This window comes from Zootoca vivipara, chromosome 3 (genome assembly GCF_965207765.1).
Source record: "Zootoca vivipara chromosome 3, rZooViv2.hap1.1, whole genome shotgun sequence".
Classification (NCBI taxonomy): domain Eukaryota; kingdom Metazoa; phylum Chordata; class Lepidosauria; order Squamata; family Lacertidae; genus Zootoca; species Zootoca vivipara.
Genome location: NC_142586.1, coordinates 119,098,075 through 119,121,300, shown reverse-complemented (window position 1 = coordinate 119,121,300; position 23,226 = coordinate 119,098,075). Strand labels below are relative to the sequence as shown.

At 51.6% G+C, this 23,226-nt stretch overlaps 1 protein-coding gene across 2 annotated transcripts in view; it reads left to right on the top strand.

Moving 5' to 3' along the window:
* Window positions 1–9,950: 9,950 nt before the first annotated feature.
* LOC118082917 (cGMP-dependent protein kinase 2-like) overlaps window positions 9,951–23,226 on the top strand; it is a 31,822-nt gene continuing 18,546 nt past the window's right edge. Inside the window, exons 1-5 of one of the 2 annotated variants that reach the window (XM_088667038.1) lie at window positions 9,951–10,033; window positions 15,896–16,029; window positions 18,685–18,847; window positions 19,180–19,346; window positions 20,292–20,405. In XM_088667038.1, the coding sequence (XP_088523164.1) occupies window positions 15,954–16,029; window positions 18,685–18,847; window positions 19,180–19,346; window positions 20,292–20,405 (520 nt within the window). In that variant the 5' untranslated portion in view covers window positions 9,951–10,033; window positions 15,896–15,953. Of the gene's footprint in view, window positions 10,034–14,646; window positions 14,730–15,895; window positions 16,030–18,684; window positions 18,848–19,179; window positions 19,347–20,291; window positions 20,406–23,226 lie in introns of those variants that run through there. The other variant, XM_060273242.2, reaches the window with a different exon arrangement.

Sequence of the window (23,226 nt, the reverse complement as noted above, 5' to 3'; positions counted from 1 at the left end):
TTGAGGGCACAAGGAGAAGGGGACGACAGAGGACAAGATGGTTGGACAGTGTTCTCGAAGCTACGAACATGAGTTTGACCAAACTGCGGGAGGCAGTGCAAGACAGGAGTGCCTGGCGTGCTATGGTCCATGTGGTCACGAAGAGTCGGACACGACTAAACGACTAAACAACAACAACAAGCCGTGTTGGTCTGAGTCGAAGCAAAATAAAAAAGATTCCTTCAGTAGCTGCACCTTAAAGACCAACTAAGTTTTTATTTTGGTATGAGCTTTCGTGTGCATGCACACTTCTTCAGATACACTGAAACAGAAGCAACCAGACCCTTATGTATATTCAGAGAGGGGGTTAAGGGAATGGGTGATGGGCTGATAGGAGTGGTAAACCTGTTGATGACTGTTAACGACTGTTAATGACTGCAATTGGTCTTTCTAAGTTTTTATTTTGGTATGAGCTTTCGTGTGCATGCACACTTCTTCAGATACACTGAAACAGAAATGACCAGACCCTTACACACACACACCCCTCTGAATATACATAAGGGTCTGGTTACTTCTGTTTCAGTGTATCTGAAGAAGTGTGCATGCACACAAAAGCTCATACCAAAATAAAAACTTAGTTGGTCTTTAAGGTGCTACTGAAGGATTTTTTTTTTATTTTCCCCCAAACCAAGTTAGAGATGAGCTTGCAGTATCTCCACATCTGGGAGAGTTGTGTGCAGCTGCTAACCAATGAAAAACAACAAAGCCAGCGGACCTCATGGGATACCTGCCGAAATCTTCAAAGTGGGCGGAATTGAATTTACACAACAACTTCACAAGCTCATTGAAAAAAATCTGGGAGAGAGAAGAGATCCCAGCAGACTTTCGGGATGCCAAAATTATCCATCTCTTTTAAAAAGGTGACAGAATGGATTGTGGAAAGTATCCAGGCATCATCTCTCTATTAGCTGGGGCTGGCAAAATTCTTGCAAGGATCTTACATCACAATGGCTCTCAAAAGTGAACCATTCGCAGTGGGATCAGGTGTTAAACAGGGTTGTCTTACTGTCCCAACTCTTATTCATTGTTTTCATTGCCAGGATCCTACACTTTGTCCTGGAGTAGAAATCATATATCGAACAGATGGAAAGCTCTTCAATCTGAACAGGCTGAAAGCAAAAAGTAAGGTTACCGTAACTTCCGTCATAGGGGACCCAGGTGGCGCTGTGGTTAAACCACTGAGCCTAGGGCTTGCCGATCAGAAGGTCGGCGGTTCGAATCCCCGTGGCGGGGTGAGCTCCCGTTGCTTGGTCCCAGCTCCTGCCAACCTAGCAGTTTGAAAGCATGTCAAAATGCAAGTAGATAAATAGGAACCGCTACAGCGGGAAGGTAAACGGCGTTTCCATGTGCTGCTCTGGTTTGCCAGAAGCGGCTTTGTCATGCTGGCCACATGACCTGGAAGCTGTACGCCGGCTCCCTCGGCCAATAATGCGAGATGAGCGCGCAACCCCAGAGTCGGTCACGACTGGACCTAATGGTCAGGGGTCCCTTTACCTTTCCTTTAACTTCCGTCATAGAGCTTCAGTATGCTGATGACAACGTAGTGTGCGCACACTCAAGAGGATGACCTCCGAACCATGCTAAATATCTTTGCAGAAGCTTACGAAAAGCTTGGCCTATCACTCAACATCCAAAAAACCAAAGTGGTGCACCAACAAGTACAAAATAACCCCCCTGCAGCGCCACAAATCCAATTCAGTGGTGTAACGTTGGAAAATGTTGATCACTTCTCCTACCTAGGCAGTTACCTTTCCACAGGGGCCAACATTGATGCCGAAATCCAGCATCGCCTGAGCTCTGTGAGTGCGGCTTTCTCCCGATTGAAGTGCAGCGTGTTTGAGGACCGGGACATTTGCAGAGAAATGCAATTCTGGGCTGCATCAATAGGAGTATAGCATCTAGATCAAGGGATCTAGATTGGGAAACATGGCCCACTTATAAACGCCATCTCCAACTCCTCAAAAGATTCCATCAACTGTGTCTCCGAAAATTTTTACACATCACTTGGGAAGGCAGATGAAATAATACCAGTGTACTGAAAGAAACAAAGATCACCAGTGTTGAAGCAATGATTCTTCAACAGCAACTACTCTACTCCAAACTTGAAAATGGAAAGCATAATACTGGTGGTCAAGAAAAGAGGTTTAAAGATTGTCTTAAGGCAATTTTTTAAAAAAATGCAGTATAAACACCAATAATTGGGAAACACTGGCCTGCGAGCGCTCCAGTTGGAGAACAGCCTTTACTAAAGGTGTCCTGGGCTTTGAAGACACTCAAACTCAGGACAAAAGATTCACTGTTAAGACTGTGTTCATGGAAGACAATTGTACTTGGCTGCAAGGGATCGCCAAAGGAAACACAAAACTGGATTTCCTGCTGCAGCGGATCTTCTGCAAATGCGATGGCCAGAAACTGATCTCTCTGCTGCTTCTCTTTCCTACCATACCTAGGGGGAGCTCTCGACTTTCCCGCATCTCGGCACAGAGGTTTTTGCATGACCCAAGGGGACCTTGTTCCTATCCAAAGGGCGCAGGGAAGGCTCTCTCTCCCTGGCCAGCCTGTTGCAGGGCCAGCAGCTCAGGCCAGTCACGAGCCAACTGCCTGCCTCTGGTCTCTCTCTCTCTCTCTCTCTGCTGGATCTCTCAGCGGCTTTTGACACCATTGACCATAACATCCTTCTGGACCGTTTAGAGGGGTTGGGAGCTGGGGGCACTGTTATACAGTGGTTCCGCTCCTTCCTCCTGGGCCGTTTTCAGAAAGTGGTGGTGGGGGATGAGTGTTTGGACCCCTGAGCTCTCACTTGTGGGGTGCCTCAGGGTTCTGTCCTCTCCCCCATGCTTTTTAACATCTACATGCAGCCGCTGGGAGAGATCATCAGGGGGTTTGGGCTGGGTGTTCATCAGTATGTGGATGATACCCAGCTCTACCTCTCTTTCAAATCAGAACCAGTGAAGGCAGTAAAGGTCCTGTGTGAATGTCTGGAGGTGGTTGGAGGATGGATGGTGGCTAACAGATTGAGGTTGAATCCTGACAAGACAGAAGTACTGTTTGTGGGGGACAGGAGGCGGGCAGGTGTGGGGGATTCCCTGGTCCTGCATGGGGTAACTGTGCCCCTGAAGGACCAGGTGCGCAGCCTGGGAGTCATTTTGGACTCACAGCTGTCCATGGAGGTGCAGGTCAATTCTGTGTCCAGGGCAACTGTCTATCAGCTCCATCTGGTACGCAGGCTCAGACCCTACCTGCCTGCAGACTGTCTAGCCAGAGTGGTGCATGCTCTAGTTATCTCCCACTTGGACTACTGCAATGCGCTCTACGTGGGGCTACCCTTGAAGGTGACTCGGAAACTATAACTAATCCAGAATGTGGCAGCTAGACTGGTGACTGGGAGTGGCCACCAAGACCACATAACACCGGTCTTGAAAGATCTACATTGGCTCCCAGTACGTTTCCGAGCACAATTCAAAGTTTGTGGCCTCGATCCAGTATACCTGAAGGAGCGTCTCCACCTCCATCATTCTGCCTGGACACTGAGGTCCAGCACCGAGGGCCATCTGGTGGTTCCCTCGTTGCGAGAAGCCAAGTTACAGGGAACTAGGCAGAGGGCCTTCTCGGTGGTGGCGCCTACCCTGTGGAACGCCCTCCCAACAGATGTCAAAAAGGAAAACAACTACCAGACTTTTAGAAGACATCTGAAGGCAGCCCTGTTCAGGGAGGCTTTTAATGTTTAATAGATTATTGTGTTTTATTTTTCTGTTGGAAGCCGCCCAGAGTGGCTGGGGAAACCCAGCCAGATGGGCGGGGTATAAATAATAAATTATTATTATTATTATCTCTCTCTTGAGGCGGAGAAAAAACAAGAGAAGAGAGCTATGCATTAAAAGGTGCAACTCCTGTAGAGTTGGAAGGGTCATCCAAGGGTCATCTAGCCCAACCCGCTGCAGCACAGGAATAATGATGCAAAATATTTATTTATACTGAACAGGGGAGGCCTCCCTTGCACTGGGTCCTGGAGCTGCGGTCAGTGTAGAAAGCAGGATCGCTGGCGGGAGTGAGAGCCAGTCAGCACGCAGCACCTATGCTCAGAGATCTGCACTGGCTCCCTGTTTGCAAATGAGTCAAGTTCAAGGTCGGAATATAAAGCCCTTGGTGATATAAAGTCCAGTATATAAAGTCTTACTCCCTCAAGTGCTTTGAGCCACAGAGCTGGCACTGGGAACAGGTACAACATAAGACAGGGGTCCTCAAACTTTTTAAACAGGGGGCCGGTTCACTGTCTCTCAAACACTGTCGGGGGCCAGACTCTAGTTGTTGTTTTTTTAAAAAAATATGCGTATTCATGTGGAAGTTGCTCCCCTATTTTTTACTCAAGAGTAAACCCGTTGACATGAGTGGCCATGCCTAACCCGGGTCCATTCATTCCAGCGGGCCTGCCCTCTGCGTAAAAGAGTTGACATCACATCCCACCCGAGCGCAACAACTCCTGTTTAAGTGCACACCGTGCAACAGTCACAACAATATTGTGGCAAGGTCTCAGTGTGCGGACGTCATCGCCGGCTCCATGCAAGCGCCACACCAATCTTTGTGCAACGATCATCCCCTCTGCTTTGCACGCTCCTCTTCGTTGTCGACCCCAAACATAAGATCCGCTTTGCACTTGTAATAAATTGATCTTCCGATGGGGCAGCAACTGAACTTTGGAACTCCCTTCCTGTTGACCTCAGGCGGGCGCCTTCATTGTTTCAACACGAGTAATTCCGTTGTTCGCGCAAGGGGACAATGAAAATAAAGATATCTTATCTATCTTACCTGCTAAAAACTTTTTTGTTTAGAAAAGTCTATCCAGGCATGTAGAGGCTACGTATAGAAGCAGCTCAGACTGGCTGGGGCAACTCCGTCAGAGGGGCAGAGTACAGATATTATTATTATTATTATTATTATTATTATTATTATTATTATTGCACGTGTTTTATCTTCTTGGTAGTGGCGCTGACCCTGTGGAACGCCTTCCCATCAGATGAGTAATACAGTGGTACCTTGAGTTACAAATGTCTCAGGTTACAAACTCCACTAACCTGGAAGAATTCCTTTCGAGTTGAGAACTTTGCCCCAGGATGAGAACGGAAATCATGTGCCGGCGGCACAGCGGCAGCAAGAGGCCCCATCAGCAAAAGGGCGCCTTAGGTTAAGAATGGTTTCAGGTTCAGAACAGACCTCCAGAACGAATGAAATCCGTAACTCGAGGTACCACTGCATAACATTTAGGAAACATCTGAAGGCAGCCCTGTGTAGGGAAGCTTTTTAAGGTTCAACGCTTTACTGTGTGTTTATATATGCTGGAAGTTGACCAGAGTGGTAACCCAGTCAGATGGGCAGGGGACAAATAATAATAATAATAATAATAATAATAATAATAATAATAATAATAATAGATAATAATAATATTTTGAATGGTTTTAAACACCTCTTTATAGCTGTTTTTATCAAGAGTGCTAATGTTTTATGCTTTTGTGGTATAGAAATTAAAATAAAATAAAAATAAATAAGGAATAGGTGCTGTTTTTTTGGGTCTTCTGGCTCCATCAAATTGCGCTTGAGGGCAAAAAGGAGCTTAGCTCTGCTCCCTGCAACTAGCTATTATTATTATTATTTATTTGTTCAACTTGTTCAAACAACTAGCTATGCGGACAGACCCTGGCAATAAAAAGGGATTTGTTAACGTACAGGAATGAGATTCCATTTCTTGGAATCGGCAACTCGGAAAGGGTCAGGGCTGAGGCTAAATGCAAAGACTTTATGATGCTCAAGAGGTCTCAGTGGAGAAGGAGAGCGGGGGCTGCCTACTTGACTCCCTGGCACCAGAAATTATGGCAAGGAGCAATTGCTGGAAAATTGACCTGCAAGATCTGCTCCTCCAAGAGAGCGGCGGCTAATTTAGATTTCTGCTCTGTGCGGCACGGCTGCATAACTTACAGAAATGAAAAGGATGGCGATCGACACCTTTTAAAACTTCCTTCCACTGTGGAAGAAAAGCTCCTGTTCTGCATCTTCTTGTCTGTGGACACGGTGACTGTGTCAGCCTCTAGGCACCCACTTGCTCCTCTCTGTTTTGTTTTAATGTTCATTTTTGTATAGAGTTTTTTAAAAGGTAAAGGGACCCCTGACCGTTAGGTCCAGTCGCGGACAACTCAGGGGTTGCGGCACTCATCTCGCTTTAGTGGCTGAGGGAGCCAGCGTTTGTCTGCAGACAGCTTCCAGGCATAGCTGCCAAGTTTTCCCTTTTCTCGCGAGGAAACCTATTCAGCATAATGGAATTTCCCTTAAAAAAGGGAGAACTTGGCAGCTATGCTTCCAGGTCATGTGGTCAGCAGCATGACTAAACCACTTCTGGCGAACCAGAGCAGCACACGGAAACACCGTTTCCCTTCCCGCCGGAGCGGTACCTATTTATCTACTTGCACTTTGACGTGCTTTTGAACTGCTAGGTGGGCAGGAGCTGGGACCGAGCAACGGGAGCTCACCCCATTGCGGGGATTCGAACCGCCGACCTTCTGATCGGCAAGCCCTAGGCTCTGTGGTTTAGACCACATCGCCATCCGCATCCACAATAAAAATGTAGGCACACCTCTTCCCCCCCCCCGCCCCCATCATGCCAGAACTGCCTCCCAAGATGCCCAAGATCCGAGGGGGAAAAGCAGGCCCCATGGAAATGAATCTGATCTGCAGGAGAGCCTAAAGACCAGAGTTTAGTTCAGGTTGGAAAGCTCACCAGACATTGCTGTGTGCCGCCTCTACCGATCTGCGTGTGCTGAAGGACAGCCAGGCCCATTGTGTGGGCGCCCATGTGATGCCCAAAGGCATCTCGGTCGGCCATAGACATCTCTGTGCCTGATCCAGAAAACGCAGGTGCCTCCCTCCCTTTGAGGAAGGGAGCGTAAAAGCCGATTATCCTAAATTGGAAGGGTCCTGTAGTCCAAGCCACTGATGCTGAGCCCTCTGGGTGTCTTGTGGCTACCCTGGTGAAGCTCACAGAGCGATTTCCCCAAGAAGAAAGAGGAGGGAGGTTGGAAAAGGAATGGTTGCCTGAGAGATGAGTGCTCCCTTTGAGGATTTCTAGGAAGCGGCCGTGGCACCCATCCCTTTCCCTGTGCTTTCTCCGTGCTGAAATGAGTAACGGAAGCAATTTGGGCTTTTGAATGTCAGAACCTTAGAAAACAGACATGGAGGCAGATGAAGTCATTTAACAACACAATACAGAAGAACGGCATGCATAATATATGGTGGTGGTGGTGAGAATATTGTTGCTGGCACATGGGCGTAGGCAGGGGGCAGGAGGGGGCAGTTGCCCCCCCAGAAGCAGGGCCGCTGGTGGCCAGCCTGCCCCGCTGCCCACCGTCACCCGGTGCCATCTCCCTTCTCCCTGGCTGGCTGTGGGGCGGGTGGAGGGAAAGCCAGCTTCCCTCCACCCGCCCCGGCGATCGCGGAGGGGGAGGAGGGGGTCGGAGCAGCCCGATTTCGGGCTGATCCTGGTGTCCCCTCGCCCCTGAACGACCATGGCTTCCCTTGCCCCACTGTGGCCCCTCCCCCCGTGCCTTGGCCCCACCCCTTGCTCCTTGCCCCCCCCCAATTTTGATCCTGCCTACGTCCATGTGCTGGCATCTGTCTGTCCTGGGAGAAAAGGGAGAAATGGCAGCACCCAAGGGACCTCCCTGGGGTGCAAGCCTGGGCTGTGTGTCTGGAGGTTCTGGGCTGCCCAGATGGCAAGACCGCCCCCCCCCCATCCTCGCTGATGTGGTCCAAAGGAAAGCAGAGTGAGATATTTGGCACCAGTTTGGCTGCAGGAGTTGCCGGAAGGAGGCGGACAAGGCGCCATCCAACCGCCTTAAGGACTCCACCCCTGATTTGTGTAGGGTTCACTCCTGAGCCTTTTCTTCTTCTGGAGACGTCCTGCAAGGCAGTGGGGCAAATGAAAATACTTTGTATTACAAAAAATGCTCGTAACTGAAAGAGTAGCCAGCACCTTTTTAGGATGCTATTTGTTTATATTTGACACTTGACTACAGTATATTATGTGTGTTTTTTAGGCTGTCCGCCCTTTTTATTTGTTTGTTTAGTTATTTTATATCCGCCTCTGCCCAAGCCTCAGACTTACAACAGGCGAGCAAATAAGAAATATGTAAAAACCATCATGAAATCCAACCTTAACAGCCAGGAGCAATTCCCTGAAGAGCAATTGCAAACAGCAGCAGCTGCAGCAGCAATCAGGCCTCCCTTCCTGCTGGAAAAGATGTGACTTAAGCAGCAGAGAGATTTGGGCCAGACGCACATTTGAGGAGCCACCACAGAAAAGACCCTTCCCCAAGCCTATAAAACACATCTGTAGATTCAGGACAGGTTAAAGGGAAGGACATTTTCATGCAGTGCATGGTAAACCTATGGAACTCCTTCCTGCAGGAGGCAGGGATGGCCAAAGGATTGGACCAATTTGAGGAGGGGGAGGAGGAGAGGGCAAGGGGTGGCTCCTAGCCAGAATGGCCATGCTCTGCCCTTCAGGGTCAGAGAGGCAGTCCTGCTTCTGAATCCCAGTTGCTGGAAACCGCAGGAGGGGAGAGTTGCTCTTGCGTTCGAATCCTGCTTGCAGGTTTCCCATAAGGGGCGTTTGGTTGTCCACGGTGAGAGCAGAATGCTGGACTGGAAACGATGCCTTATAAGGAACGGCTTAGGGAGCTGGGTATGTTTAGCCTGGAGAAGAGAAGGTTAAGGGGTGATATGATAGCCATGTTCAAATATATAAAAGGATGTCATACAGAGGAGGGAGAAAGGTTGTTTTCTGCTGCTCCAGAGAAGCGGACACGGAGCAATGGATTCAAACTACAAGAAAGAAGATCCCACCTCAACATTAGGAAGAACTTCCTGACAGTAAGAGCTGTTTGGCAGTGGAATTTGCTACCAAGGAGTGTGGTGGAGTCTCCTTCTTTGGAGGTCTTTAAGCAGAGGCTTGACAGCCACATGTCAAGAATGCTTGTGGTCTCTTCCAACTCTTCTCACCTCTGCTTCCAGACCTCCAAGGAAGGAGGCTCTCCAGCCCTCCATTTCTGCGTACACTGGACAAGCGGAAAAGTGTTTGGAGTCCACGGTCAGAGGCGGCTGTGTTGGAGACCACAGAGGGGAAGAGTTCCTCTTGCGCTCAAATCCTGCTTACTGGTTTCCCCTTGGGGGATCTGGTCGGCCACTGGGAGGACATGGTGCTAGACTAGATGGACCATTGGCCAGATCCAGCTGCCCTCTCCTCCCCCTCCCCTCCATGAATTTGTCTAACCCTCTTTCATATGGAGGAGGGAGAAATATTGTTTTCTGCTGCTCCAGAGAAGCAGACACGGAGCAATGGATTCAAACTTCAAGAAAGAAGATTCCACCTAAACATTAGGAAGAATTTCCTGACAGTAAGAGCTGTTCGGCAGTGGAATTTGCTGCCAAGGAGTGTGGTGGAGTCTCCTTCTTTGGAGGTCTTTAAGCAGAGGCTTGACAGCCATCTGTCAGAAATGCTTTGATGGTGTTTCCTGCTCGGCAGGGGGTTGGACTGGATGGCCCTTGTGGTCTCTTCCAACTCTATGATTCTATGATTCTATGACTGGACAGAGCAGGTTCGTCTCTGGAGCACAGGGCGGGCTGGACAAGGGCAGGGGAGCTGTGGGGCAGGACCCCCGCCTTGCCGCAGTCAGAAGGGCGCTGAGACCCCTTCCCCCTTCCACCCCCTCTGGGCTTAGCCATGGCAATCCCTTCCTGCTTTTGCCATTTGTGGGGTGCCCCGCTGTGCTCCTGGCACCCGCCCCCTTTCCTTGCTGCCAGTGGGGAGCCGAGGAGGCAGCTCTTCCTGGGAAGGAGGGAGGGAGGGGAGGCAACTCCTGGGTTAATGCCTAACTTGCAGGCAAGGTGTGGCTGGCCAGGAGCTCAGGGACACTTGGAAGATTCGAGGGCTGACATGGAACCCCACCAGGTTTGCTCAGGGCAGGGAATGGGGCTGGGGGGGGGGCTGGAGGAGATGGGAGGAAGAGGAAGGGGTGGGCGCACAGGGGGAGAGAGGGGACCCCAGTTCCACCCCAGGGCAGACCCACGTCCTCCAGTGCCAGAGGCAGGAGACTGGGGGTAACTAGGCGGGGAGGGGAGGCCTCCTGTTGCCCTTGCATCCTGTTTCTCGACTTCCCAAGAGGCATTTCGTGGGCTGGGAGGCTGGACCCTTTGGGCCTGATCCAGCCACTGCTGCAGGGCTCTTAAGAGGCTCAGGCTTTGGAACTGGGATTCCCAGAAGTGGCTGGGAGGCTGGACCCTTTGGGCCTGATCCAGCCACTGCTGCAGGGCTCTTAAGAGGCTCAGGCTTTGGAACTGGGATTCCCAGAAGTGGCTGGTGGTCTCTTGGGTGTGTGTGGGGGGGGGGGTAGGTGTCCCCTCCTCAATGTGTCCAGGGGTCTTGGGGTCTCCCCTGTGTGCCTTTACAGCTGTGTGTTTCTGAGACATTCTCCTTGCATGTGCTCCTTAGATGTGCAGGAGAGCTCTTATGGGGGGGGGGAATGCCCCCACAGCTAGGTTTTTTCAGGGGGTGGGAGTCTCAGCCAAGAGCCTTCCTTTAAAAGGAAAGTCAGGTCTCTGCCCTGGTCCAGGCTACAGAAGGCAAGCAGCTGGGAGCCTGGGGAGAGGGGCAGAGGGGCAGGGGGGCAGAGGGCATCTCCCTCTCTCTCTCATTTAAAAAAAAAATTATTTTCCATTAATCATATACATTCACACCATCATTATCCACTTTACTGCCCTAGTTCTTCAGAGCCTATCAACTTCCTTCCCTCCTCCCACCTCATGGCTTTCAAAATTAACTTCATATCATTGCATTTTCTACGTTTTTCAATTCTAATTGCATTCATTAAAAAATAAAGGTAGGAAGGTGGAAATTTTCTCCTTCAGTGCTAGTGATGTTAATTGCTTGCAATAATCTTTCAAATATCGTCTACATTCACTCCAGTCCTTTTGGAATACTTGATCATGCTGGTTTTTCAGATTTTTCCCGTCAGCTTCGCCACTTCCGCATAGTCATAGAATCATAGAGTTGGAAGAGACCACAAGGGCCATCCAGTCCAACCCCCTGCCAAGCAGGAAACACCATCAAAGCATTCTTGACATATGCCTGTCAAGCCTCTGCTTAAAGACCTCCAGAGAAGGAGACTCCACCACACTCCTTGGTAGCAAATTCCACTGCCGAACAGCTCTTACTGTCAGGAAGTTCTTCCTAATGTTGAGGTGGAATCTTCTTTCTTGAAGTTTGAATCCATTGCTCCGTGTCCGCTTCTCTGGAGCAGCAGAAAACAACCTTTCTCCCTCCTCCATATGACATCCTTTCATATATTTGAACATGGCTATCATATCACCCCTTAACCTTCTCTTCTCCAGGCTAAACATACCCAGCTCCCTAAGCCGTTCCTCATATAAGGCATCGTTTCCAGGCTTTTGACCATTTTGGTTGCCCTCTTCTGGACACGTTCCAGCTTGTCAGTATCCTTCTTGAACTGTGGTGCCCAGAACTGGACACAGTACTCCAGGTGAGGTCTGACCAGAGCAGAATACAGTGGTACTATTACTTCCCTAGATCTAGATGCTATACTCCTATTGATGCAGCCCAGAATTGCATTGGCTTTTTTAGCTGCCGCATCACACTGTTGACTCATGTCAAGTTTGTGCTCTACCAAGACTCCTAGATCCTTTTCACATGTACTGCTCTCAAGCCAGGAGTCACCCATCCTGTCACTCTTCACCTGCCCCTCTTCTTTCGTTGATACTTCTTGTTACTATTTTTGGGCTAAAATCATTCTTGCCGCAGTTGTTGCACACATAAACAGTCTTTTATCTTCCCTCGGTATCTCTTCACCCACTATCGCCAGTAAAAAGGCTTCTGGTTTTTTAACAAAAGTATTTTTAAACATTTTCTTTAACTCATTATATACCGTTTCCCAGAAAGCCTTGAGGGGCGAGGGGCATTTCAGTCTCCTCCCGTGCTCTCAGTGGGCAGCTTCCAGCCTCCTGCCCAGCTGGGCACCCTCAAAACCAAGCTCCGGCCATCCTGAATTTGGTCAAGCTCTCAGTAAGAGGTGACATGTTAGAAGTCTCTAAAATTGCACAAGGCGTGGACAGAGGACACCAAACTTACAGACATCCAATAAGCTGAAGATGGAGGAAAGATGAAAGAAATGGCTTCTTTAATACGAATCTTGGTCAAAATTGTGGAATGAAACTTTAAAATTTACTGCTTGTATGGCCTTCCATTCTGAAGGAAATCAGCCCTGAGTGCTCACTGGAAGGACAGATCGTGAAGCTGAGGCTCCAATACTTTGACCACCTCATGAGAAGAGAAATCTCCCTGGAAAAGACCTTGATGTTGGGAAAGATGGAGGGCACAAGGAGAAGGGGACAACAGAGGACGAGATGGTTGGACAGTGTTCTCGAAGCTACGAACATGAGTTTGACCAAACTGCGGGAGGCAGTGGGAGACAGGAGTGCCTGGCGTGCTCTGGTCCATGGGGTCACGAAGAGTCGGACACAACTAAACGACTAAACAACAACATGGCCTTAAAATAATGTAATGAAAATGATGTACAGTATAGGTGGTCCTTGGGACCCAGGTGGCGCTGTGGTTAAACCACTGAGCCTAGGGCTTGCTGATCAGAAGGTCGGCGGTTCGAATCCCTGTGAGCTCCCGTTGCTTGGTCCCAGCTCCTGCCAACCTAGCAGTTCGAAAGCACGTCAAAATGCAAGTAGATAAATAGGAACCGCTACAGCGGGAAGGTAAACGGCGTTTCCGTGCGCTGCTCTGGTTCACCAGAAGCAGCATAGTCATGCTGGCCACATGACCTGGAAGCTATACGCCGGCTCCCTCGGCCAATAATGCGAGATGAGCGCGCAACCCCAGAGTCGGTCACGACTGGACCTAATGGTCAGGGGTCCCTTTACCTTTACCTATAGGTGGTACTTAACACCGGTGAAATTGGCCAAAATGTATAGGATGAGGAACAAACTCTGCTGGAAGTGTGGAGAGAAAGATGGAGATTTTTATCATATGTGGTGGGAATGTGATAAATAAAAGTATTTCGGGAATTGGTCTACAATGAACTAAAAAAGATGTTTAGATATACCTTCCCCAAAAAACCTGAGGCTCTTTTGCTGGGTTTGATGGGAGAGGAAATTGCAAAGATGGACCAATGACTATTTATGTACGCCACAACAGTGGCAAGAACTTTATTAGCCCAAAGATGGAAATTGCAGGAATTACCAACGATTGAGGAGTGGCAGACGAAGATGATGTGGTCTATACAGAATTGGCCAAACTGACAGGCAGGATCCGGAACCAAGATGACCAAAAGTTTCAAAGAGATTGGAGTAAATTTATTGGGTATACAAATAATTATTGTAAAAATGTGAAGACACGAGCGGGATTGATGTAAATTCTGCAACGAAAAGACTGTAAATCTCAAAACTTTATAGACCATTGAGACAGGGATATAAAGGTCTGAAGTAGAGGATATAAAGTGCAACACAAAGATTTGAAAATTAAAAACCGGTTGAAGGAGATGGAGGGAAGTCACGAGCTCAGTAGAGCAGAGAATTTATTACCGCAAGAGAGGAGAGGGCTGCTCTCGCACTCAGGTCCTGCTCGTGGCTTTCCCATAATAGGCACCGTTGGTCCCTGTGAGAACAGGATGCGGGACTAGATGGGACACTGGCCTGATCCAGCAGGCTCTCCTCATGTTCTTGTGGAGGAGGAGGTCCAGACCCTCCCAGTGTCCCAGTTTTCCAGGGACAGTTCCAGAATGAGAGAAGCCGCCCCAGTTTCTGATTTGATCCCGGAATGTCTTGGTTTTTTTCCTTTTTTCCTGCTCCCCCACAGAGAACAATTAAAAGTGGTGGCTGGGTGTGTAGGTGGGTAAACGGAGTCCTGTTTCTCCCGAAAATAGCATCCCTTCACCAGATGAAGGAAGCACTCATTCTCATTCTCACAGTTTCCAGCTGTCTTAGTATTATTCGTTCACCCCACCTTTCCCCCTGGCAGCCTCAAGGCAGCTCACCCCGACATTTTTATTTCATTCCATTTATCTGTGGAAGGTGTTGTGCACAATTACCCTTTACAACAATCCTGCGAGGGAGGCAGAGAGGCAACGGGGGTCTGTGTGTATATGATGTCCATTTGTGCGGGAGATTAAAAGGCAGAAGATGCTTCTTGGGGTGGAATGGATGTCCCTGTTTTCACTGGAGAAAGGTTGGAGGGCATGGAGATGCCCCCCTCACCACGTGGCAGGTGCCCACTCCTGGCCTGGCCCTCTGGAAGGACCCCTTGCCCAGAGGTGGAGAGCTGAGCAGAGCTTGGAGGGCTCCTTTGAGGGCATCCAGTTGGCCCCAAGGGGCGTTTCATCTGCCTGCCCAGCCAGGGCCAGATCAGTTTCTGGCAGGAGGCACTGGGACATAGCCCCCCCCCCGTAAAGCCCCTTCCAGATTCCTGGTTGCCCCACGGCTCTCGTGCTCCTGACATGCTCAGAGGCACCCTCTTCTCATTCACTACCTCGTAGGCAGCTGCCTTCAACCAAGTCAAGCCTATTGGTCCACGTAGCTCAGTCTTGTCCACATTGACCGGCAGCAGCAACAGCTCTCCGGGGTTCCAGGTAGGAGGCGGTTCCCGGCCCTGCGACCTGGCAACCTTCTGGATGCCAAGCAGGTGCTCTGCGCCTGAGCGACTGGTGGCCCTTCCTTTGGGCTGGTTTGCAGCAGGAGAGAGAGGGGTCATTTTCTGTCTTGGAATAAACCCTGGAGGAGCTTGCCAGGGTGAGACCATGAGTCGTGGCTCCCTCTCTGTGGCCCTGGCACATCAGCCTGGCATCTACCCCTTGCCTCAGGGTTGCCTCTTGGGGGGGGGGAGGAGAAGAGAGGATTTGCTGGGTCTCCTGAGTCCCCACTGCCCTGCCTTTCTCTCTGTGGTGGTGGGTGTTTTAGGACAAGTTGGGGGGTTGGACTAGATGACCCCTGGGATCCCTTCCTTCTCCACAATGCTCTGATTCTGCTATATGACTGAATGGGCACAGTGTTTGGCTCTGCTAGACGCCCCCTCCTCTCCCCTCCCCACTCCTATTCCATCAGCGATGGAGTTTGCCCCACCTGCCCCCGCCCCGGTCCAGGACGGATGCCCCCCTCCCCCAGCTCACCCCACTTTGCTTTGCCATTCTCCCCCCCCCACCCCCTGCATTGCTGATGGCTTCTCTGGGGAGAATCCGGCGCTTGAATGAAAGGCGCTGGAATTGGGCTGGTTGCCCTGGCAACAGGTTGGCATCATGTTTGGCGGAGGAGCTCAGAGGGCAGGGAGCTAGCGGCGGCGGCGGCAGCGGCAGCCATGCCCAAGCGAGGATGTTGGCACGCCCCTCTGCCCCCCTCCCCCCTCCCACAGAAACTGGGGTGACTCATTCGCCCACCAGCCCCTCACTCGGCAGCTGGAGCGGCGGCAGAGCGGAGGCACGCGGGCGCTGGGCAGCGCTTGAGAGCTGGGCTACAGGTGCCAGCTTGGGGAGGGTGGCACGGAGTGTGGGGCAGGGGGGCTCAGGACTGTGGGGGGGGGCTCTCTGGGTCCTGGCGGGACGGAGAGAGCCTGGGTGTTGCTGCTGGAGACTCCCGTTCCCCACCCCTGGCTGGGTGCCCCAGAGATCCCTGGGGAGATAAGCTTCCCTGGCATCAACGGTGCCGCTGCCCCCCCACCCCTGGCTGGCATCAATGGCAGCAGGGGGAGTTACTGGGGGGCATCTTTCTTCACCCTCCCCAACACTCTTCTGCTTTCTGACAGCCTCGAAGAAAACTGAGTTGACGCCTCTTTAAATCCGCCCCCCCCCTCGAAAAAGGAGATGGATCTCCGCCTGAGGGATCTACGCTTGCAAGAGGAGAAGGAATTCCTGGAGAGCGTGGCACTGCCCCAGGCAGGTAAGGAGACCCTGGGACACAGGGTTGGGGGGGGGGGTTGTGTGCCCAGAAAAGCCCTTTGCCCTGCGGGGGTCAGAGGAGAGGGGGACCCAGAAAGAGGTGGGGGCGCCCCCCCTTTCTGCCTCTTTCTGTCTCTGGAGTTCCACTGGAAGAGCAACAGGTTGCAGAAGAATCTCGCCCTCCGCACAGAGTTGCGGAAGATCATTCTCGGATTCTGAGACATCCAGGTCGGCAGGCAAAAATCTCGGACGGCACCTTTGCGCCTTCCCATTCATCGCAACGGGACATGATCTGGCAGGAAGTTCTCCTGCACAAGCACAGTATCGAGGACCCCTGTTCATCTCAATGGGGCTTGTGCAGGAGGGCTCGTCCCGGGGGAGATGGGGAAATGTCACAGGATCTCGGGGTTTGGGAGTTGGGACCCTTCAAGCGCCATTTCACCCCTTGCAATTCAGGAATGGCAGCTCAAGAATCCCTGACTGTGACAGGTGTCCAATGTCTGCTTAAAGATCTGCAATGGATCACAGAACCGTAGAACTGATCAGTTGGAAGGGACCTCCAAGGCTCATCCAGACCAACTCCCTGCAATGCAGGAATCTGTTCCTGATGGGCAACTGGCCAAGGAAGGAGGGTCCCCCACCTTACAAAGGAGCCCCTTCTGCTGCCAAGCGGCTCTTCCTAAAGAAAGAAGATTCCACCTAAACATTAGGAAGAACCTCCTGACAGTAAGAGCTGTTCGGCAGTGGAATTTGCTGCCAAGGAGTGTGGTGGAGTCTCCTTCTTTGGAGGTCTTTAAGCAGAGGCTTGACAGGCATATGTCAAGAATGCTTTGATGGTGTTTCCTGCTTGGCAGGGGGTTGGACTGGATGGCCCTTGTGGTCTCTTCCAACTCTATGATTCTAAAGTTCTTCCTGTGGGTCAGCTCTGTCCGCCACCCAGCCTGCCGCCTAGGAGGGGGTGCCCCACGTAATCTCCCCACCCCTTGCCTTGCAGTAAAAGCAGCGACTGTCTTGAATGCCTCTGGCTCCTTTGTCTGGATTTCTAGGCTGCCTCCGCGTTGGGGCAGAGACCTTTTTTGTCCTCTCTCCTTGGGGCTGCCCCCTCTGGCCTGATCTGCCAGACTCTTCTGATGTTGTGTGGGGCATTCAGTTCAACAGGTGCCTCGCCCACAGCTCTTCCTGCCCCATAGGTCTTTAAGGCATAAGAGCCCCTACTGAGGCTGCCCAAATGCCCCCCCCCCATCTTCAGAAGCAGAACTCCCCTCAACGGCACACCATGGAGAGGTTGGGGGGCGGGCACAGAAACCAAGCCTTATGAGGAGCGGTTGAAGGAGCCTGGGAAAGAGGAGACTGAGAGAAGATAGGAGAGCCCATCTTCAAATATCTCAAGGGCTGTCAAATAGAAGAGGCAACAATCTTGTTTTCTGCTGCTCTGGAGGGTAGGACTCGAACCCATGGCTTCAAGTTGCAAGAAAGGAGATTCCGACTTAAACATCAGGAAGAACTTTCTGACAGTAAGAGCTGTTTGGCAATGGAACGGACTCCCTCGGGAGATGGTGGCCTCTCCTTCCTTGGAGGGCCATCTGTCAGGGATGCTTTAGCTGAGATTCCTGCATTGCAGGGGGTTGGACTAGATGATCCTTGGGGGTCTCTTCCAACTCTACAATTCTATGATTTCAGAAGCACGGGGAGCCGCCTTACACTGAGTCAGATCTTCAGTCTGTTCAGCTCCATGTTGTCAACAGTGACAACAGGCTTTCGGACTCAGGCCCCTCCCAACCCTACAGGCGATGTCATGGGGCTGGGACCTTGCAAGACGGGGGGGGGGTGCCACACTAAAGCCAGGGTGGCCCTTCCAGCAGCTTCTTTCAAGAATGGTGCCCACCCACCCCTGTTTTATCCCTACACAACATCCCTGTGAGGTAGGCTTTGGCTGAGAGATTGGGACCAGCCCAAGTTCACCGTGTGATTTTTGTGGCTGTCCGTTGCCGGCTCTGAAATTGGGCTCTCAGAGTGTGGGATGGGTATCGGAAGGAGATGGGCTCTCCTCCGTTGGAGGTTGAGAGCTCAGATGGTCAAGAATTCCTGCACTGCAGGGGGTTGGACTAGATGACCCCTGGGGTTTCCTTCCCCCTCGATGGTTCCCTGTATAAGCATGGCAATGCAGTGTGTGTGTGTGACCACTATGGGAATAAGCCATGTCCAGTTATAAAACAGGAGGGAGATGGAAAGGACCTTGGAGCCCCTCTGGGGGAACAAAGGAGAGATCTGGAATGGGGGTGTTTTTCTTGGGGGAGGGAGAGCACAGTAGGGCTTATTTCTGCTTCCTCTTTCTTTCTTTTGCTTTGCACAGACTTTTATTATTATTGTTAAATTTATTTATTTAATATTTCAACTTAATTTCTTACAGAGATCTATCAAACGTAAATAATAAAAACAAGATTCCAAGGAATCTCCTGGACTTCCACCCTCCCCTCCGTGGGTCCTATTACTAATCAGTTCCTGCCACATCTTTTATGATAATCCAAACCCTCTACCTCTTCCATTATGTCCAGAATCAACCTTAAACTACAAGTGATATTAACTGGTTTACAATGGTCTTTAAGATAGGTTACAAATTTTATACTGTCATTTCTTTCTTCCTCTTTGGCGGCAGCTGAGGACTCCGAGGAGGCCAGGGACCCCACCACGGGCGAGAGCGCTCTGGACCACTCCCCGGTGGAAGACTCCCGGAGGGGCAGCCGAGGCCACGGAATCGTCCCCGAGCCCCTGGACTCCGATGGCGACTGGCAGCTGCCCTGCATTCCCAAGTCCCTCCGGTAAGTGGGTGGCCTGGCCTGGCCAGGTGGGGCTGCTCTGCTCAGGCAGGTGGCGGCCGAGCTGGAGATGAGAAGGACATGAAAATCGGCACATGGATGAGGCCAAAGGAGCCCAGCATCCTGTTCTCACCGTGGGCCAACCAGAAATCCGCAAGCAGGTCCAAGCACATTTTCCAGAAACTGGGATTCAGAAGCATGGAGGCAAAGCTGAGCCGTTGTGGCTCATAGCCACCCCCAGATCCTCTTCCTGTTTGTGATTCTGGGACGGTGGGTGCTGGGTGCTGGGGGTGGAGGCAGCCGCCGCTACCAACTCCCTCCTCTTCCCTCCCCAGGGACACTGGCCTGATCCTGGACGCGGTCAAGCGCAGCGAATTCCTCCGGTGCCTGGGGGACGGGAAGAGCCAACCGCTGGTGGAGAGCTTTATCCCCGAGCAGCACCAGCCGGGGGGCACCGTGGTGGCCGAGGGAGATGATGGGCACACCATGTACATCGTGGCTGGTGAGCAGGCAACAAAGGGCCCCCCACTCTAGAGCCCAGCTCCTTCCTTGACCTGGAAGACCCCAGCCCCAAAGAAGGGCTTATCAGCAGGCAGCTCCACCCCACCCGGGCTCCTGCGTTGGGGTGGCCCCTCCACGCACACACACCTAATGGTTGGCTGCAGCTCCTCGCACCCAGGGCCAAAGAGGGATTTTCTGCCTGCCTAAAACCACTGAATTTTAGAGATCGGAAGCACTCCAAAGGGAGAGGGGCTCAATTTGCTTTTCTAAAGGGTGGGACCCTTGGGAATCGCCTTCATTAGACACCTTTCGGTGGAAAAGTTCCTCTTTAACCAGCCTTTTGCTGATGGACATCTGATGCCCTTTTAAAATACGTTGTGGGGGATTCTTTTTTTTGGTATGTTTTTGTTCTTATTTTTATTCTGTATTTTGTGGTTTTTATATTGCAATTTTATCTTGTGAACCACCCAGGGATTTATGGGAATAGGGCCGTATACACATTTAATTAACAATAACAATAACACCAGCAGCAATTCCTGGCTCTGCTGGGAAACCAGAGCGGCTACACTGCTCCCCTTCCAAGGCAGGACCACGTGCCGTAAGAAACGAGGAGAGAGGGTCCCTGAGCTGCTGCAGAGTGCTTTCCCTTAAGCACCTGACTTCCCCCAGAGACTCCTGGGAACTGTAGTTTGTTTAGGGGGCTGAGGTGGGATGGCCACCTGTCAGGGATTCTTCAGTTGTGATTCCTGCATTGCAGTGGGGTAGGGCTGGATGGCCCTTGGGGGTCCCTACAATTCTGAGATTCTTTCCCACCCTTTGCCCAGCCCCCCAAGACATTTTCCAACCACCTGCCACTTCTACTTCTACAAGTGCTGAGATTCCAAAGTTGCGAGAGCAGGAGTGTTGTGTGTACATGTGTGAACCCGCCCTTATTCTCCCGTTGCAGACGGGGAGCTGAGTGTGACGCAGAAAGGGCGCCAACTCCGCCGCCTGCTCCCGGGGGACGTCTTCGGGGAGCTGGCTGTGCTGTACAACTGCCGCCGCACGGCCACCGTCACGGGTAAGGCATGCGTGTGTGTTGGGGGGGGTTGTCCCTGGGACCCTCCTTGCCCCCTTCTGCCCCTGACACCAGCTGCGAGTGGGTCAGGCCATCCTGCCCTTTCCCACCCACATGTCCCACTGCAATTTCCCTGAGCACCTGGGAGGGATTTTCTGAAACCTGCTCTGCTCTCCAGATGGCGGAAGGTGCATAAGAGCGAGAGAAGAGCTGGCTGGATCAGGCCAACTACCCATCTTGCTGTTAAGCCTCCTTGAGTCCGTGTCAGGGGGAAAGGTGGCATGAAACCGGCAAGCAGAATCCGCTCCTCTTGTGCCTTTCAGCAACTGGGATTCGACTCAGGAGGCAGAGCATAGCCATTATGATGTGTTTAATAATAATAATAATAATAATAATAATAATAATAATAATAATAATAATTTATTATTTATACCCCGCCCATCTGGTCGGGTTCCCCCAGCCACTCTGGGCGGCTTCCAACAAAATATTAAAATACAGAAATCCATCAGACATTAAAAGCTTCCCTGAACAAGGCTGCCTTGAGATGCCTTCTAAAATTCTGGTAGCTGTTTTACTCTTTGACATGTGATGGGAGGGCGTTCCACAGGGCGGGTGCCACTACCGAGAAGGCCCTCTGCCTGGTTCCCTGTAACTTGGCTTCTCGTAGCGAGGGAACCACCAGAGGACCCTCGGCACTGGACCTCAGTGTCCGGGCAGAACGATGGGGGTGGAGACGCTCCTTCAGGTATACCGGACCGAGGCCGTTTAGGGCTTTAAAGGTCAACACCAACACTTTGAATTGTGCTTGGAAACATACTGGGAGCCAATGTAGGTCTTTCAGGACCGGTGTTATGTGGTCTCGGCGGCCGCTCCCAAACACCAGTCTAGCTGCCGCATTCTGGGTTAGTTGTAGTTTCCGAGTCACCTTCAAAGGTAGCCCCACGTAGAGCGCATTGCAGTAGTCCAAGCGAGAGATAACTAGAGCATGTACCACTCTGGCGAGACAGTCTGCAGGCAGGTAGGGACTCAGCCTGCGTACCAGATGGAGCTGATAGACAGCTGCCCTGGACACAGAATTGACCTGCGCCTCCATGGACAGCTGTGAGTCCAAAATGACTCCCAGGCTGCACACCTGGTCCTTCAGGGGCACAGTTACCCCATTCAGGACCAGGGAGTCCTCCACACCTGCCCGCCTCCTGTCCCCCACAAACAGTACTTCTGTCTTGTCAGGATTCAATCTCAATCTGCTAGCCGCCATCCATCCTCCAACCGCCTCCAAGCACTCACACAGGACCTTCACTGCCTTCACTGGTTCTGATTTGAAAGAGAGGTAGAGCTGGGTATCATCCGCATACTGATGAACACCCAGCCCAAACCCCCTGATGATCTCTCCCAGGGGCTGCATGTAGATGTTAAAAAGCATGGGGGAGAGGACAGAACCCTGAGGCACCCCACAAGTGAGAGCCCAGGGGTCTGAACACTCATCCCCCACCACCACTTTCTGAAGACGGCCCAGGAGGAAGGAGCGGAACCACTGTATGACAGTGCCCCCAGCTCCCAAACCCTGTTTTGTGTTTTTATATTGTGATGTTATGTTGTGAAGCACCCTGAGACCCGCCTGGGTCTAGGGCAGTATACAAATTTAATACAGAATCATAGTAGCATGGGCCGCCCTCTCCTCCTCCATGAATTTGCCCAGTCCTCTCTCAAAGCCGCCATCCAAGTTGGAGTCCATGGCTGCCCCCTGCGGGAGGGAGTTCCGCAGTTTAACTCTGCGCTGCATGAAGAAGCCGTTCCTTTTGTCGGGTCCCCCAGGGAGAGCAGGGGGTGCGTGTGCCGAGGGCATCGTCCGTAGCTGCAGCTGCTCTTCCCTGAAAAGGTTTAATTAAGAGAATAATAACCAGAATAATAACCCGAACACGGCACGTCACCCCGGCTCCTGCGGCGCCGTAAAAATGAACAAATATTCATTTGGCAGAAGCTTTTGTGCCCCAGATACCACTCAAGTTTTTTAATACACTACAAAAGGAGGAGTGTGGGCTTTTATGTAATAACTTGACGGTAGCAGCTACTCATAACACTGAGCAGCTGGGGAAACTGTTTCCACTTATCTAAAATAATTAGGCTGAGAGCCGGAAGGGAATCAAGGGTTGGGTAAGACTTGACCCACTTAGCAAGCCCCCACCCCACCCCCCACATTAGCAATGGGGCTGCCCCAAGTGGGTCTCTGCCCTGGGCAGCCATCCCTGCCCACAAGGGTTGGCTTTCTCTTGCCTGTTTGGGGCCCAGGAGGCGGGGAAATGCCTCCGTGGGTCCTGCCTTTGCCAGCCAAGCCGGCTGGGGCATCCTTGTCCTGTTGCCATGGCGATGATACAATGGCACCCTCTACCTATTGTACAGAGGCTGCTTCAGCCTCCCTTGTTTCTCCCCGTCCCTCCTGTCTCCAGAAGATTGCTGGCTGGGGGGGGGGGGAGTATAAGAAACAAGGTGTGTATGGAGGGCCCCCCCCCTCCCTGCTTTTTAAGTTCCAGCCCTTGGCTTTAGTTCCGGAACGAGGACTTTCTGGTGCCGTGCTTATCGTCTATCTGAAGCGTGGCAGGCTTTTTGCCATGCAGTGTGCTGCCAGCCGAGATGCAACGGTGGGTTTTTGGAGAAAGTTAATGGCAAGAGAGCTGCCCACGCGGCGCCTTGGAAATTGCCGTTCCCTTCCGCAACCCCCTCGTGCGCATTGACGACACTGGCATGTGACAGTTGCGCTTTGTGAGTGGGGAAGAGGCGAGGGATTGTAAAGCAGGGAGCATTCTTGCGCAGGGGAGGCCCTGGC